The sequence below is a fragment of the Gorilla gorilla genome, chromosome 1 (assembly GCF_029281585.2).
Source record: "Gorilla gorilla gorilla isolate KB3781 chromosome 1, NHGRI_mGorGor1-v2.1_pri, whole genome shotgun sequence".
NCBI classification, from domain to species: Eukaryota; Metazoa; Chordata; class Mammalia; order Primates; family Hominidae; genus Gorilla; species Gorilla gorilla.
Genome location: NC_073224.2, coordinates 26,305,872 through 26,318,544, shown reverse-complemented (window position 1 = coordinate 26,318,544; position 12,673 = coordinate 26,305,872). Strand labels below are relative to the sequence as shown.

The 12,673-nt window shown below is 39.1% G+C and overlaps 1 protein-coding gene across 3 annotated transcripts in view; it reads right to left on the bottom strand.

The window, feature by feature from the left end:
* Nucleotides 1-12,673, bottom strand: part of RYR2 (ryanodine receptor 2) — a 790,171-nt gene that overhangs the window by 351,572 nt on the left and 425,926 nt on the right. For all 3 annotated transcript variants that reach the window (XM_063708024.1, XM_063708025.1, XM_063708026.1), the window contains exon 15: nucleotides 12,198-12,293. In XM_063708024.1, coding sequence (XP_063564094.1) covers nucleotides 12,198-12,293 — 96 coding nt within the window. The remainder of the gene's footprint in view (nucleotides 1-12,197; nucleotides 12,294-12,673) is intronic.

The following is a 12,673-nucleotide window of genomic DNA, read 5'->3' as shown; positions in this document are numbered from 1 at the left end:
CTGATATATTTTTTTAACTTTTTATTCTTTACAAATAATCAGAAAGAAAAGAAAAAAGAAGCAGTGCACATTTTGCTTCCTGTTAACAGGGGGTTAACTCATGAAATAAATACGTTACTCTAAATAGAGTTTCCGTAAGTCACAGAAATAGAGTGAGAAAAATAAATTGATATGAATATATATGTATATATATACGTATATATATACATATATATACACTTAAAAATAACAATTCCAAGAGATTTGGGCTCAAGCCAAATTACCAAAATACGTAATTACATATGCTTCATATTTTTATGCTGGTTTTGTGGCTAAAGAAGAAAATAAGCCCATTAAATCTTGAGCACTCATAAAGCTCCAAAAAGGAGAAAAAAGCAACAGAGGTTAAAATTAAAATATAACACGGCTTGGCAAAATTAAGAAAAGGAGAGAAAAGTTAATAAAAATGGAAGTTAGTGAAGATAAAAGGTGGATCACATCATCATTCATATACAGAATGAGGGAATATCATGGATGCATTTGCAAAACAGACAAACAAAAATGATGGACCAAGAGTCTTTTATTAGAAGAAAAGAAGAAAAGATGAATATGAGTCAAGAGTTTCCTGGAGTAAATTAGCTGAAATAAAACATAAAATGAGCACTGTAATTATAATGTACTATGCAGCCATAATTAGGCCCTTGATGGTTTGCTGCCTTCAGTTTAAGGAACCATGATTTATAAAAAATAGACAAACTATAGAAGTTAAAGTCCAGTTAAAAGAAAAGAGAATGTCAACTAAAAGCAGTTCATTATACAACAAGTAACGGTATTAGAATTTTTATGCTATACAAACATTTATTTGTATAAATTGCCACATCTCAAAACCTAAGAGAATGTTGAATGCCAGATAGGAAATCATTAATACTTCAAGATATTCTTTTTTTTTTTTTTTTGAGATGATCTTGGTTCACTACAGCCTCTGCCTCCCAGGCTTAAGCGATCCTCCTGCCTCAGCCTCCCAAGTAACTGGGACAACAGGCGCATGCCACCACACCCAGCTGATTTTTGCATTTTTAGTAGAGACGAGGTTTCACCATGTGGGCCAGGACGGTCTCAAACTCCTGACCCCAACTGATCCACCCACCTCAGCCTCCCAAAGTGCCGGGATTACAGGCATGAGCCACCATGCCCCGCCAGATATGCCTATCTTGCTGTTAACAATCATGGTTCTGGTTTTCTGGGGGTCTCTTTCATTTATTCATTCATGCATCGCTGAGTACATCAAATGGACCATTCACTGTGTTAGGTCCAGGGTTTGAGCAAAATGAGGAGCAAAATTGGCCTCATCCCTGCTCTCATAGAGCTCACAGACAGACTACAGAAGTTCAATCCTAGGTCCATTAGTTTCCTTTTACCTTGGAAAGGTGACATCTGAGCTGTGTAGCCTCAGATTCTTCATTTGTAAATGGAAATTGTAATAAAACCTACCTTATAGAGTAACTGTGGAAATCCAGTGGAGTAATGCATATGACACTCTCAGCACAGTGCCCTAAGTTCACTTGAGATTTCCTTGGTTGCACAATTAAAAACTATGCAGTCATTATAATGTTCAAAAGTCTAAGACTCTGGGTCTCCCTGTGAAACGTCAGTACCCACAGAAATGCTGGCAGATGTAACTGTTTGCTCTAAAGCCTTACTCAAAGGTTTACAAGACATATACACCTGAGCATTTTTTAAGATGGATCCCCTGGAGCAAGACAAATACTGATTAATCAGTTCTTCCAAAAGATGTGTACCTCAAAGCAGCAAATATTTACTGAGAGCTATCATTTTGGGCAGAAATGTAAACTGAGCATAGTATCAGCTTCATCGTTACATCAATTTTAAAAGTTCTCCTGCAGTATAAAGACAAACCAAGCGCATCATTCCCAGTGATCGCAAAGAAAACAAATAAAGGTGCATAGAATAGTCTAGTTGTTGTAGTTAGCAAGTGTAAAGTAAGGGGAAGGAGAAAGGTTGTGCAATACATTGACAAAAAGCACAATTTTAGATAGGGCACTGTGTGCAGAATGGTATGTAGTTGTGAGATATATCAGTATGTGTAGGGTGAAATACAACAACTTAATGCATTTCAAAGTGGATGTATTTTTGGAAAACTGAGCAAATCACTTCAGACCTGAGGATATGAGAAAGTACTACCAGAAGACCAAAACACTTTGTGATTTAATGAAGAGTAGTAATTTGAATCATTCGCCACTAAGCCTGCATTATCCAATGTAACTCAAGAGAGGGTTAGTAAGGCCACAAAGGAGGCTAGGTGGGTTAGGAAGCCTCCAGAAAACACTTTCACTTTCACTCTGAAATTCTACAGATCTGCAACAATTGAACTTGCCTATTTACATGAGAGAGTTATTCTATTTCTTCATCACATTCGAATAACATACAGTGCACACTCATTCCATCATTATCCATCCCGCTGGCCCCCAACTGAGACATTATCTATTATGAAGGGAAAGAGTATGAAATTTGCAGCCAGATGGTAAGCGAGGGTAGGGGGGTCCCTTAAGGCCCGCCTCGGTGGCTTACATGCTGTCTGGCCTTGGAAAGACAATTTCACCATGTCTCAGTTTCCTAGCTGTGAAATGGGAATACTAATATTATTCACTTCATAAAGTTATTGTGTAGATTAAGTAAGTTAATATATTTAAAGAGACTAGAACAGTATCCAAAACATAGTAAAACTTGTATCAGCCTTTGCTATTATTATGCGTTTCCATCTGAAATTCTCCATATCATATCCTAGCAGTGTGAACATGGGAAAACCTTGCTTTTAATAAAATCAAATTAATCTTGTAGCTACCAACAACTGCTAAATCCAAAAATAAAAGGTGCTAGGTGTGTACTGTGGTACTTTTATACATTTAATTTAATAAGCACATTTGTAGTGTCACTAAGAGCACTTTGAGGCAGATATTTTTACCATTTGCATTGACAGGTTAGAAAACGGGAAGCACAGAGGAGCTAAGCAACTTGGTCAAGGTCATACAGCTATTATATAAACGGTGGAGCTGGGATTGGACTTAGGCCAGTCCAACTCCAAAATCCATACCTGTAACCTATGAGCTCTGCTTCTCCTAAACATAGCAGCAAAGAAGATAGAAATAGAATGATTTTAAAATGAGCTGCCATTTCTGATGAGTCAGTCTTGGTAGGGATGAACCCTGTTTTTGATAATGAAATAGTAGGAAACTTTGGAACAGGCCCTATTGCCCACAATTAGGACATTGTATCCTAATGGGCTGACTACACTCTGAGACCTCATCCTGGTCACCTCTCTCCAGAGCAGGTACCTTTCATGGGTGCCAAAGCACCTCAGCTAATATCCATCAAGACTACTTTCACTATATCACACTGACCCTGAGGGGACTGCCTGGACAATGGTGCACCCTGCCTTGATACTGCAGATGGAACATTTGGGTGGGTGGCAAATGACTTCCCTCTTTTGACTACTGCGTTCATATGCTCCCACTTTAAAAGCTTAGGTACTAAAAGGGCCATCAAGAGGCAAGTTGGCTTGAGAAGACTGGACTAAGTTACTCACAATGCAGAGAAGCATCTATGAACTCAGACCCACACAGAGGCTTTAAGCCATGACAATGTACCTTAGGTAGGTCACAGACACTTAAACTTGACGGAGAGCAAGTGACACAATGCAATTACTTGACCAAGGGTGATGCTAAAAATATTTAATAACTAGAATGGTATGAGCAAGATGCAATCAGACCAGACAATGGTAATAAATAGCCATCTGTCAGTAACAGTGCCTAAAAGCCAAAACTTCAGTTCTGTCCCTGACAATGAAATTTAAGCTCAGTTCCCAAAGGAGACTAGAAACAGGCCAGGTGGATGTGCAGATCACATCACTTGTGATGATGCTTGTGATGTTGTTTTCTTTTCTTTTTTTTGAGATGGAGTCTTACTCTGTCGCCAGGCTGGAATGCAGTGGTGTGATCTCGGCTCACTGCAACCTCTGCCTCCCAGGTTCAAGCGATTCTCCTGCCTCAGCCTCCTGAGTAGCAGGGACTACAGGTGCGCACCACTACGCCCAGCTTATTTTCATATTTGTAGTAAAGATGAGGTTTCACCTTGTTGGCCAGGATGGTCTCCATCTCTTGACCTCGTGATCTGCCTGCCTCGGCCTCCCAAAGTGCTGGGATTACAGGTGTGAGCCACCACACCCGGCTGATTTTGTTTTCTAATAAGCAGTTTTTCTCAAGTAAGCCGTTAATGGATTTGGTGGGTTTTACAAGACAAGACTTCCTCTTTTATTCCTCTGGCTAAGATTTTTGTGGAATGCCACCCTAAAGAGCTATGCAAAGGGAAAATAAAATCAGAAAAAAGTAGTGAATGAGCACAGGTTGCTGGTATCCCACCTCCAAACTAACCCTGGAGAAAGTCAATAATGTTGCCTGAATTGTTGGTACTACTCAAATCAGTTAGCTATGATTTCTGCATCACTAATAATGGATCTCAGACAATAAATATCATGTGAGCTCTTGTTCTTTCTAATTCAATTGCCCATACTTAAGTAAATATCAAGGAGGAAAACTTCCTGCTACACAAGATTATGGCATAATTTATTCCACAGCTTACAACTTTTTCATCTTTGAAAAATGATGAGCTTATACTCTGCAAGAACAAATTGTAAGGACTTTGGAAGCTTTAAACCATCCTATTTACAGGTACCACAAGTTGTACTGTACATGAGCATGAAGCTTTGGTATCTGGAGCCCACTCAAAGACTCATTCTTTTTTTTTTTTTTTTTTTTTTTTTGAGACAGAGTCTCACGCTATCACCCAGGCTGGAGTGCAGTGGCGCAATCTTGGCTCACTGCAACCTCCACCTCCCAGGTTCAAGCGATTCTACTGCCTCGGCCTCCTGAGTAGCTGGGATTACAGGCACCTGCCACCATGCCTGGCTAATTTTTGGTATTTTAGTAGAGTCGGGGTTTCACTATGTTGGCCAGGCTGGTTTCGAACTCCTGACCTCAGGTGATCCGCCCACCTCAGCCTCCCAAAGTGCTGGGATTACAGGCATGAGCCACCACGACCAGCCTCAAAGACTCCTTCTTTGGCTTAAACCCAGACAGGACTTCACTCACTGGCACTAAGAGAGGGAAAGAAATGGCAGGAATGCCAAAGAGAGACCACTTTCATCACTGCAAAACTGTGCAGGGAACAGACTGCACAAAAAGTCAAACTCAGAAATACTCTGTAGCCTCCTGACTAGCTGTTTTTAGTCAGCTATCTCTTGCCCCCAAATCGTATTTCAAGGACTGAGAACATCCAGAAGAAAATGCCACCATTCTGAAATACATCAACTCAATCAACTGTACTTACTCATACCAATCTTGTGTCTTTTCAATTAACTTTGGCCCAGCGACATAATCACTAGACACACTTGAAGTCAGGGAAAATATGTAATTTATCTTTCATTCCCCAAAGGAATTCAGAGTGGTCATGCGTATGAACTGATCAGATACTCTTAGTATATATAGTGACTGGTGTCACTGGTGTTTTCACCACAAAAACTGACAAGTATCTGAGGTTATGGATATTTAATTAGCTTGATTTAATCATCCTATATTATATACACACATCATAACATCACACCGCATCCCACAAATCTATACAGTTATAGTTTGTCAATTTAAAATAAATTTTAAAAAACTCCCTTGGTGTTGCTAATGTGCCTCTGTATAATTTTTGCATCCACTTCCACTATAAATGATTTATTACTACCACCACCCACACTTTTTCTTATTTCCTCACTTTGGGGCCTCAGATCATTTCTCACCATGGTATTTAAAAATGTAAATATAATTGGGGAATTTAAGAATACACCAGGAGGCTCAAAGAAATTAAGATCAAGAGAAACCCCATGAAAGCCTGCTTAGAAATTTTAGCTTATTAAAAAATAAAAAACCCCACAAAAACAGAACCCCAAAATAAGAGAACACCCCATCAATCTAACTATACATATTTTAATTTCCATTCATAATCTCACACTCAGTAAGAATCTTTAGAGAACACAGTGGGGTGATTAAGATCAAGGATACTCATGCCAAACTGCCTGGCTCCGGGAGCTGGTTCCGTGTTAGCTCACTTATTGAATTTCTCTGAGCCTTAGTCCCTTCATCTATTAGACAGGACAATAATGTTACCTATCCTATAGAGTTGTTAGAATTAAATTATTAGTATTTGTAAAGCATATAAAATAGTATCTGGCATACACACATTTATTAAATGTGATCTGTCCATCCAGTAATTTCAGTTAGATTCTTACAAAGTTGCCTGGCTGTAAATATTACACATTGTAAGAGGCCTTTTATCAACATGGTGTTCAGCTGCAAGTAAGGGAAAGTCCTACTACTCTGGCTCAAACTAGGAAGGAGCCGGACAGTCAACAGCACACGAGTTCCATGCCATCGAGCACTCAGGCTCCTGCCATTTCTCCTTTCCTCAGTCCCTCCTTCCTGTGAGGTGTCTTCTCTTACGCTGGCAGATGGCTGCAGCCTACCAGTTACTGCATCTTTGTTCCAGGCAAGAGATTGAGGTAGGGCCTGAGTCTTTCTCCTAGAAAGGCTTTCTTTGGGAAGCAAAGCTCTCCCAGGGAGTTTAGCTGATATTACAGGCCAGAATGGGGCAACATGGGCACCCGCAGTTTTAAGTGAGGTTAAGATTTTGAGAATTTTGCTTTTCAGCTTCTAAAACTAAAGAAGGGAGGGGAGAATGTGGTTCAAGAGCACTAAGTTAGGCAATCTACACAATCTTCTTCACAAGCCTTAAATGTGTTTCTGGTTGTCTGTAAAGGTATTCACTCTGACTTCTTAATCACTGTGGTCCCAGGCATATATAGAACATTGAGTGGGAAAGGCTTGAGGTAAAACCAATTACGTTGTCAGGAAAACTGAAACTGTTTCAAACCCCTTGCCCAACAGGTAGGGGTATGCATGTACATATGTATGTATGTGTGTGTGTATATATATGTGTGTGTGTGTGTGTGTGTGTAGGTATCTATACATATACATGTATAGATATATACATATATATGTATAGATATATACATATATATGTATAGATATATACATGTATATGTATAGATATATACATATGTATAGATACCTACACACACACACACACATATATACACACATACATACATATATATGTATAGATAACTCCCTTCTGTGGCCCTCACACACACCTACACACAGCTGACAGTCAGGACTGACTGCAGCTCAGCTTCCTGCACCTGTCAACTCCCGGAGCCTCTACTCCAGCTTTGCCGTTTGTGTTTCTACTCACACGTCTTTCCCCTTTCCATATTCATCAGCTTTTTTTCCTCACTATTGGCAACAGAAATGACAGGAGCTATGATTCATGACAGTGTAAAATCATATTTGGAAGTAAATTCATGAAATGTTGAAAAGATATTACTGTTTGTAATAATATTAGAGAGAGGTCTGTCTATTGGCCATGTAAATGTAGAGGTAATGCTTGTCATTATCAGTATCTCCGTTGGTTGAGTCCTACCTCAATCCTCTTGCCTGGAGTAAAGATGCAGTAACCTGTAGGCTGCAGCCATCTGCCGGCATTAGAGAAAACAACGCAAAGGCAGGGGGCACTGAGGAAAGGAGAAATGGCAGGAGCCTGGGTGGTCGATGGCATGGAACTCATGTGCTGTTGACTGCCCCGCTCCTTCCTAGTTTGGGTCAGGGTAGTAGAACTTTCCCTTATTTGCAGCTGAACACCATGTTGATAAAAGGCCTCTTACAATATGTAATATCTACAGCCAGGCAACTTTGTACGAATCTAACTGGAATTACTGGATGGACAGATCTAATTTAATAAGTACATATATGCTAGATAGATAGATAGAAAGAAAGAAAGAGAGAGAGAGATGGAGTCTCGTTCTGTCGCCCAGGCTGGAGTGCAGTCGTGCAATCTCGGCTCACCGCAACCTCCGCCTCCCAAGTTCAAGGGATTCTCATGCCTCAGCCTCCCCAGTAGCTGGGATTACAGGTACCTGCCACCATGCCTGGCTAATTTTTGTATTTTTAGTAGAGACGGGGTTTCATCATGTTGGCCAGGCTGGTTTCAAACTCCTGACCTCAGGTGATTTGCCCACCTCGGCCTCCCAAAGTGCTGGGATTACAGGTGTGAGCCACCACAACCGCCCACCAAATACTTTTTTATGTACTTTACAAATATTAATCATTTAATTCCCCTAACAGCCCTATCGGGTAGATAACACTATTGTCCCTGCCACTAAATTAGTGGTAGAATGTAAAGAATAATGGAAAAAGCAATTAAAAAAAAAAGTACAAGGAAGGTGGAAAAAATAATTGGTGTTACTGTTCATTAGACCCTTTCTTCTCTATCCTTTGGGTCTAATGACTTCCCATTTGCTATTTATCACAAGTTTTGACAAGCAATTCCCTGTCCTAGAGAACCCAGTGTTTTACTCTTTTTCTTTCCTCTAATTTGAACTCCTTGGTCACCAAAGTAAACAGCGGTGTACATATTTCTACAGCCTATGCATGCAAAGACATATATACGTATTACACAGGGTTTTTGCCCCTTCTTTCCTGTTTTCATTTATTTCTTTCTACTTTCATCTTCACTTTTTTTTTTACAAAAATATATCCTATCACACATTCTAAAAATGAATTTTCACTTAAAAATATATTCTAAATATATTTCAGGATATACATCTAAACAATTCTTTGCAATACCTATAATATAGCTGAAAATGTTGTTGTAATATAATTTAACTATCCACCTATGATTCATCACTTCATTTCCAATATTGTTTTTTAAGGCAATCCTAGGCATTGTTCTGCATCTGGCAATGGTAAACTAGGTGTTTCAGGCCAGCCGTCAACCAAAACAACCAAGGCACTGGAGACCTGCCAAGGCAGTAAAGACTAGAATGGTCTAGATCCCAGGAAGACAATTAACCCTACTTTTGATCCCTTTTCTACTCAAGAATTCTTCAGTTTGAATCTGCAGCTAGGGCACTAACAAGATGAGGAGAGTGTGTGTTCAGCAACGTCAGACTTATTACAGAGAGGAAAAAAAATGATGCATATGTATGCACTTAGTAAAGAGCAAAGCACAATTGAAATAAGTTATATACATAAACATGTGCATCTCATCATTGTTACTGCCTCTAAAAACTAAGCAACACCACTTCCTCTGGGGAAAAAACAGTTCATTAAAAGCATAAATGTTAACTACAGTAGAAAAAATTGTTCAGCAAAATATATTTTAGATACTTAAAAAACAAGAGCTACAAAGTATCATGGACATATTTCAAGTCTGATGCTAGGGAGCTGAGTTTTAACCTTGGCAGTAACAGTAATTTTTCTAAGATTTTGAGTCAGTCATTTAAATGTTCTTTGCCTCAGTTTCTTTTCCTCTAAAGTAAGAACGTTAGATTAAATATTCTCTAAGGGTCCTTCTTTCCCTTGACTTTCATTATGTTATCTCTGAGCACAGGGCTTCCCTTTTCAGTAGGAATGCCTGCAATCAACAGATTGACTGGAAAAAGACAACAGCAAATAATAATTTGTATCTGATGAAACTGTGCCTGTAACTGACAAAACTGAAGACTCTGAAAACACTGGACTGTACTTGGTTGACCTTAAAGGATGCTTGGCTCTGTTCATGCCTTTTCTCTCTGTGTTTTCCAGTTAAGCATTTCGCTGTGTAGTTGATTCAGCCAGTGTTAACACTCTGCTCTGAGGCTGCCCTGCACCTATCTCTTTACAGATACCACTGGGTCCAGCAGAAGACATGAGCATTTTTTAAATGTCTTCTGTAGCTTTCCAGTGATTCTGGACACTTGGCCCTAAACATTTATCCATTTTTGTAATCTATGCCACCATCTTGTTACTGATACAGGAGTTAAGGAGAAATTATTTAGGCAGATAGTGAGGGTACAGGAGTCCTTGGTAAGGTTTACCTTTTAATGAAGAGCAGTCCCCAAATCATGTTCTTTTCTAACAAAGAGCAGCCTGCAAAATCGAGCTGCAGACATAGAGAAGCAAGTTGGAAGCTTCCACGGGTGAATGCCAGCAGTTATGCCAATAGGAAAAGACCACCTGGGACTAGGCATGTTCAAAATGGCGGCTCCATGTTCCCGTCTCCTTGCCAGCCACGTGTACAGTAAGGAGCAGGCACCAACATGGCACCTGCCAAGTGGAAAGCCCGTTTGCATAAGATTAGGGTGGAGCAGCCAGCCTTCCTGGCCAGCCTTCCTATGCAAATGTCATACCGAGTCCAACCAATCTTTGGGCCCTATGCAAATCAGACACTGCCTCCTCAAGCCTGCCTATAAAATCTGGTGCACTCTGGTGCAGGCCAGATTTCTCAGTCGTGATCTCTCTCTGTCTCTCTCTCTCTCTTTCCTCTCTCTCTCTCTCTCTGTCTCTCCTCTCTCCCCCTATCTCTTCCTCTCTCTTTCCCTATCTCTCCCTCTCTCTCTGAGACAGCTGTTCTCCTTTCTCTTTCTTTTGCTTATTAAACCTCTGCTCCTAAACTCACTCCTTGTGTGTGTGTCCATGTCCTTAATTTTCTTGGTGCAAGACAATGAATCTCAGGTATTTACCCCAGACAATGACTTTGCTTCAGTACCACTTATTTGGTCACTTCTTTATGCTAGAAGTTACAGGTTTTTCCTTAATATATTCTGCAATTAATGCACAGTCACTACATTCATGTTATGATACTCTTAACACCCTCATCTCATAATTATTTTTGTTTTTATTATAACAATCTCCATTTCTATCTTACTTCTGCTACCCAACGATCCAGCAGTGCCCAAGAACTCACTATGACTCAAATTTTTGTCCTCCACTATCTAAACTCTACACATTTTTGTCCTCCACTAACTAAACTCTACAAATTTTTCTCTGTGACTTAAAATTACTCTCTCTGATCATGGCCGTTTCTCTGTCTCTATTCAATTCCAACAAACCTGTCCCTGAGTGGGTCTTTATCATGCAAAAGTCTCAGAACTATTTTGTATGGACAGTGGTATTTTTTGAGTGAATTTTAATGTTCATCCATCCATTCATTCAACAAACAATACTAGACACTATAGGTGCCAGATGGTATGGTAGATCCAGAGAGAACAAAGATGAACGAAACCATGCCCCTATCTTCAAGAAGTTCATTACTAATGAAGGAAACTGAGAGGAAAAATAAGTAACATAAGAGGGCATTAGTGATAAAGAAAGGCAAATAATGAAATACTGTGCAAACAGATGGAAGAGCAGTTAGATTCATTTGGGTGTCACTGAGGCAATCTATGGCGCTAGAGAGTTCAAACAATTATGTGTGAGCTAGAGAGCTCTAACAAGTTCAAATAACTGATTTAATACTGGTAAGTCCAAAATCACTGATAAGTCTTCACAGTCATTGATAAGTCTCCACAATACCGAAATAAAACTAACATCTTATTAGAGATGCGTGTATCGGGTTGACTGCCTATAAATATTTTACTATTATACAGACCATTTGTTAGTATTTACTAAATTTCCTTTAAATCAAATATTATACTCTAGGATTTGGAAAATGAACTGTCTCCCCAATCTATCCAAATAATCTTTTGAATACAAGGAAAACAATGAGAACTCCAAACTGATCTTCTTATTTATAGAATAGACTAGCAGTAATCAATTTGAAAAAAGAATGAGAATTCTGGCTCTTTAGTGTTTTTCAGGGCTTTATAAATAGGTTTTTTAAGATATAAATGGACATGATATTGTTAGATGACTATTTAGAAATGACTAATGAAAATACTAATGATTTTTCAAGAAATAAAAATACTTAACATAATTTAAAAGGAAAACACTTATATTACACCAAACATCAGAGTTTTTTCTTTTTGTTTTTTAAAGATGGGGACTCAGTATATTGTCCATGTTGGAGTGCAGTGACCATAGCGCACTACAGCCTCAAACTCCTAGCCTCAAGTGATCCTCCTACCTCAGCCTCCTGAGTATCTGGGACTCAGTACACACCACCACACCTCACTCAAAGTTGTTTTTTTGTTTTTGTTTTTGTTTTTTTTTTGTCTTAAAGGATACGAAGCAAAGAAAAATAGGAGTGGTCTATCACAACAAGGAGAAAACTAGAAAACATACCCGAAGAAGCTTCCAGTCTTTCCAATCTGCTGATCAACCAGTCGAGGGAGCCGGAAAATTGAGCACAGTTTTTACGATTTCCTCTAATTAGAGCCGCTGCAAAAGAAGAAATAGATTTCACCTTTACGTGATTTTCTAGCTCGAAAATTGGGATAAGCTAATATGCAGCCCTAAAATATTGGATCAAGAACAAAATATCCTCATGTTACATCTAAAAACTTATGCAAACATACATACACGTACATATACGACACTGAGACATTAAAGACAAATTAATAATTATTAATTGAGACTGAAGCAAACCACTGCTCATTAGAAGGAATGTAATTTCGGAAAGTAAATTTCACATTGGGAGGTAATAGTAAAGGGTAATGGAAAAACCAGTCTCCTGGGAGTTCCCTCACTTGGGTTCTAATCCCCTTTGCTTTTAATTAGCCATGAGATTAAATTATTCTGTCTCTCTCAAGCCCAATTTT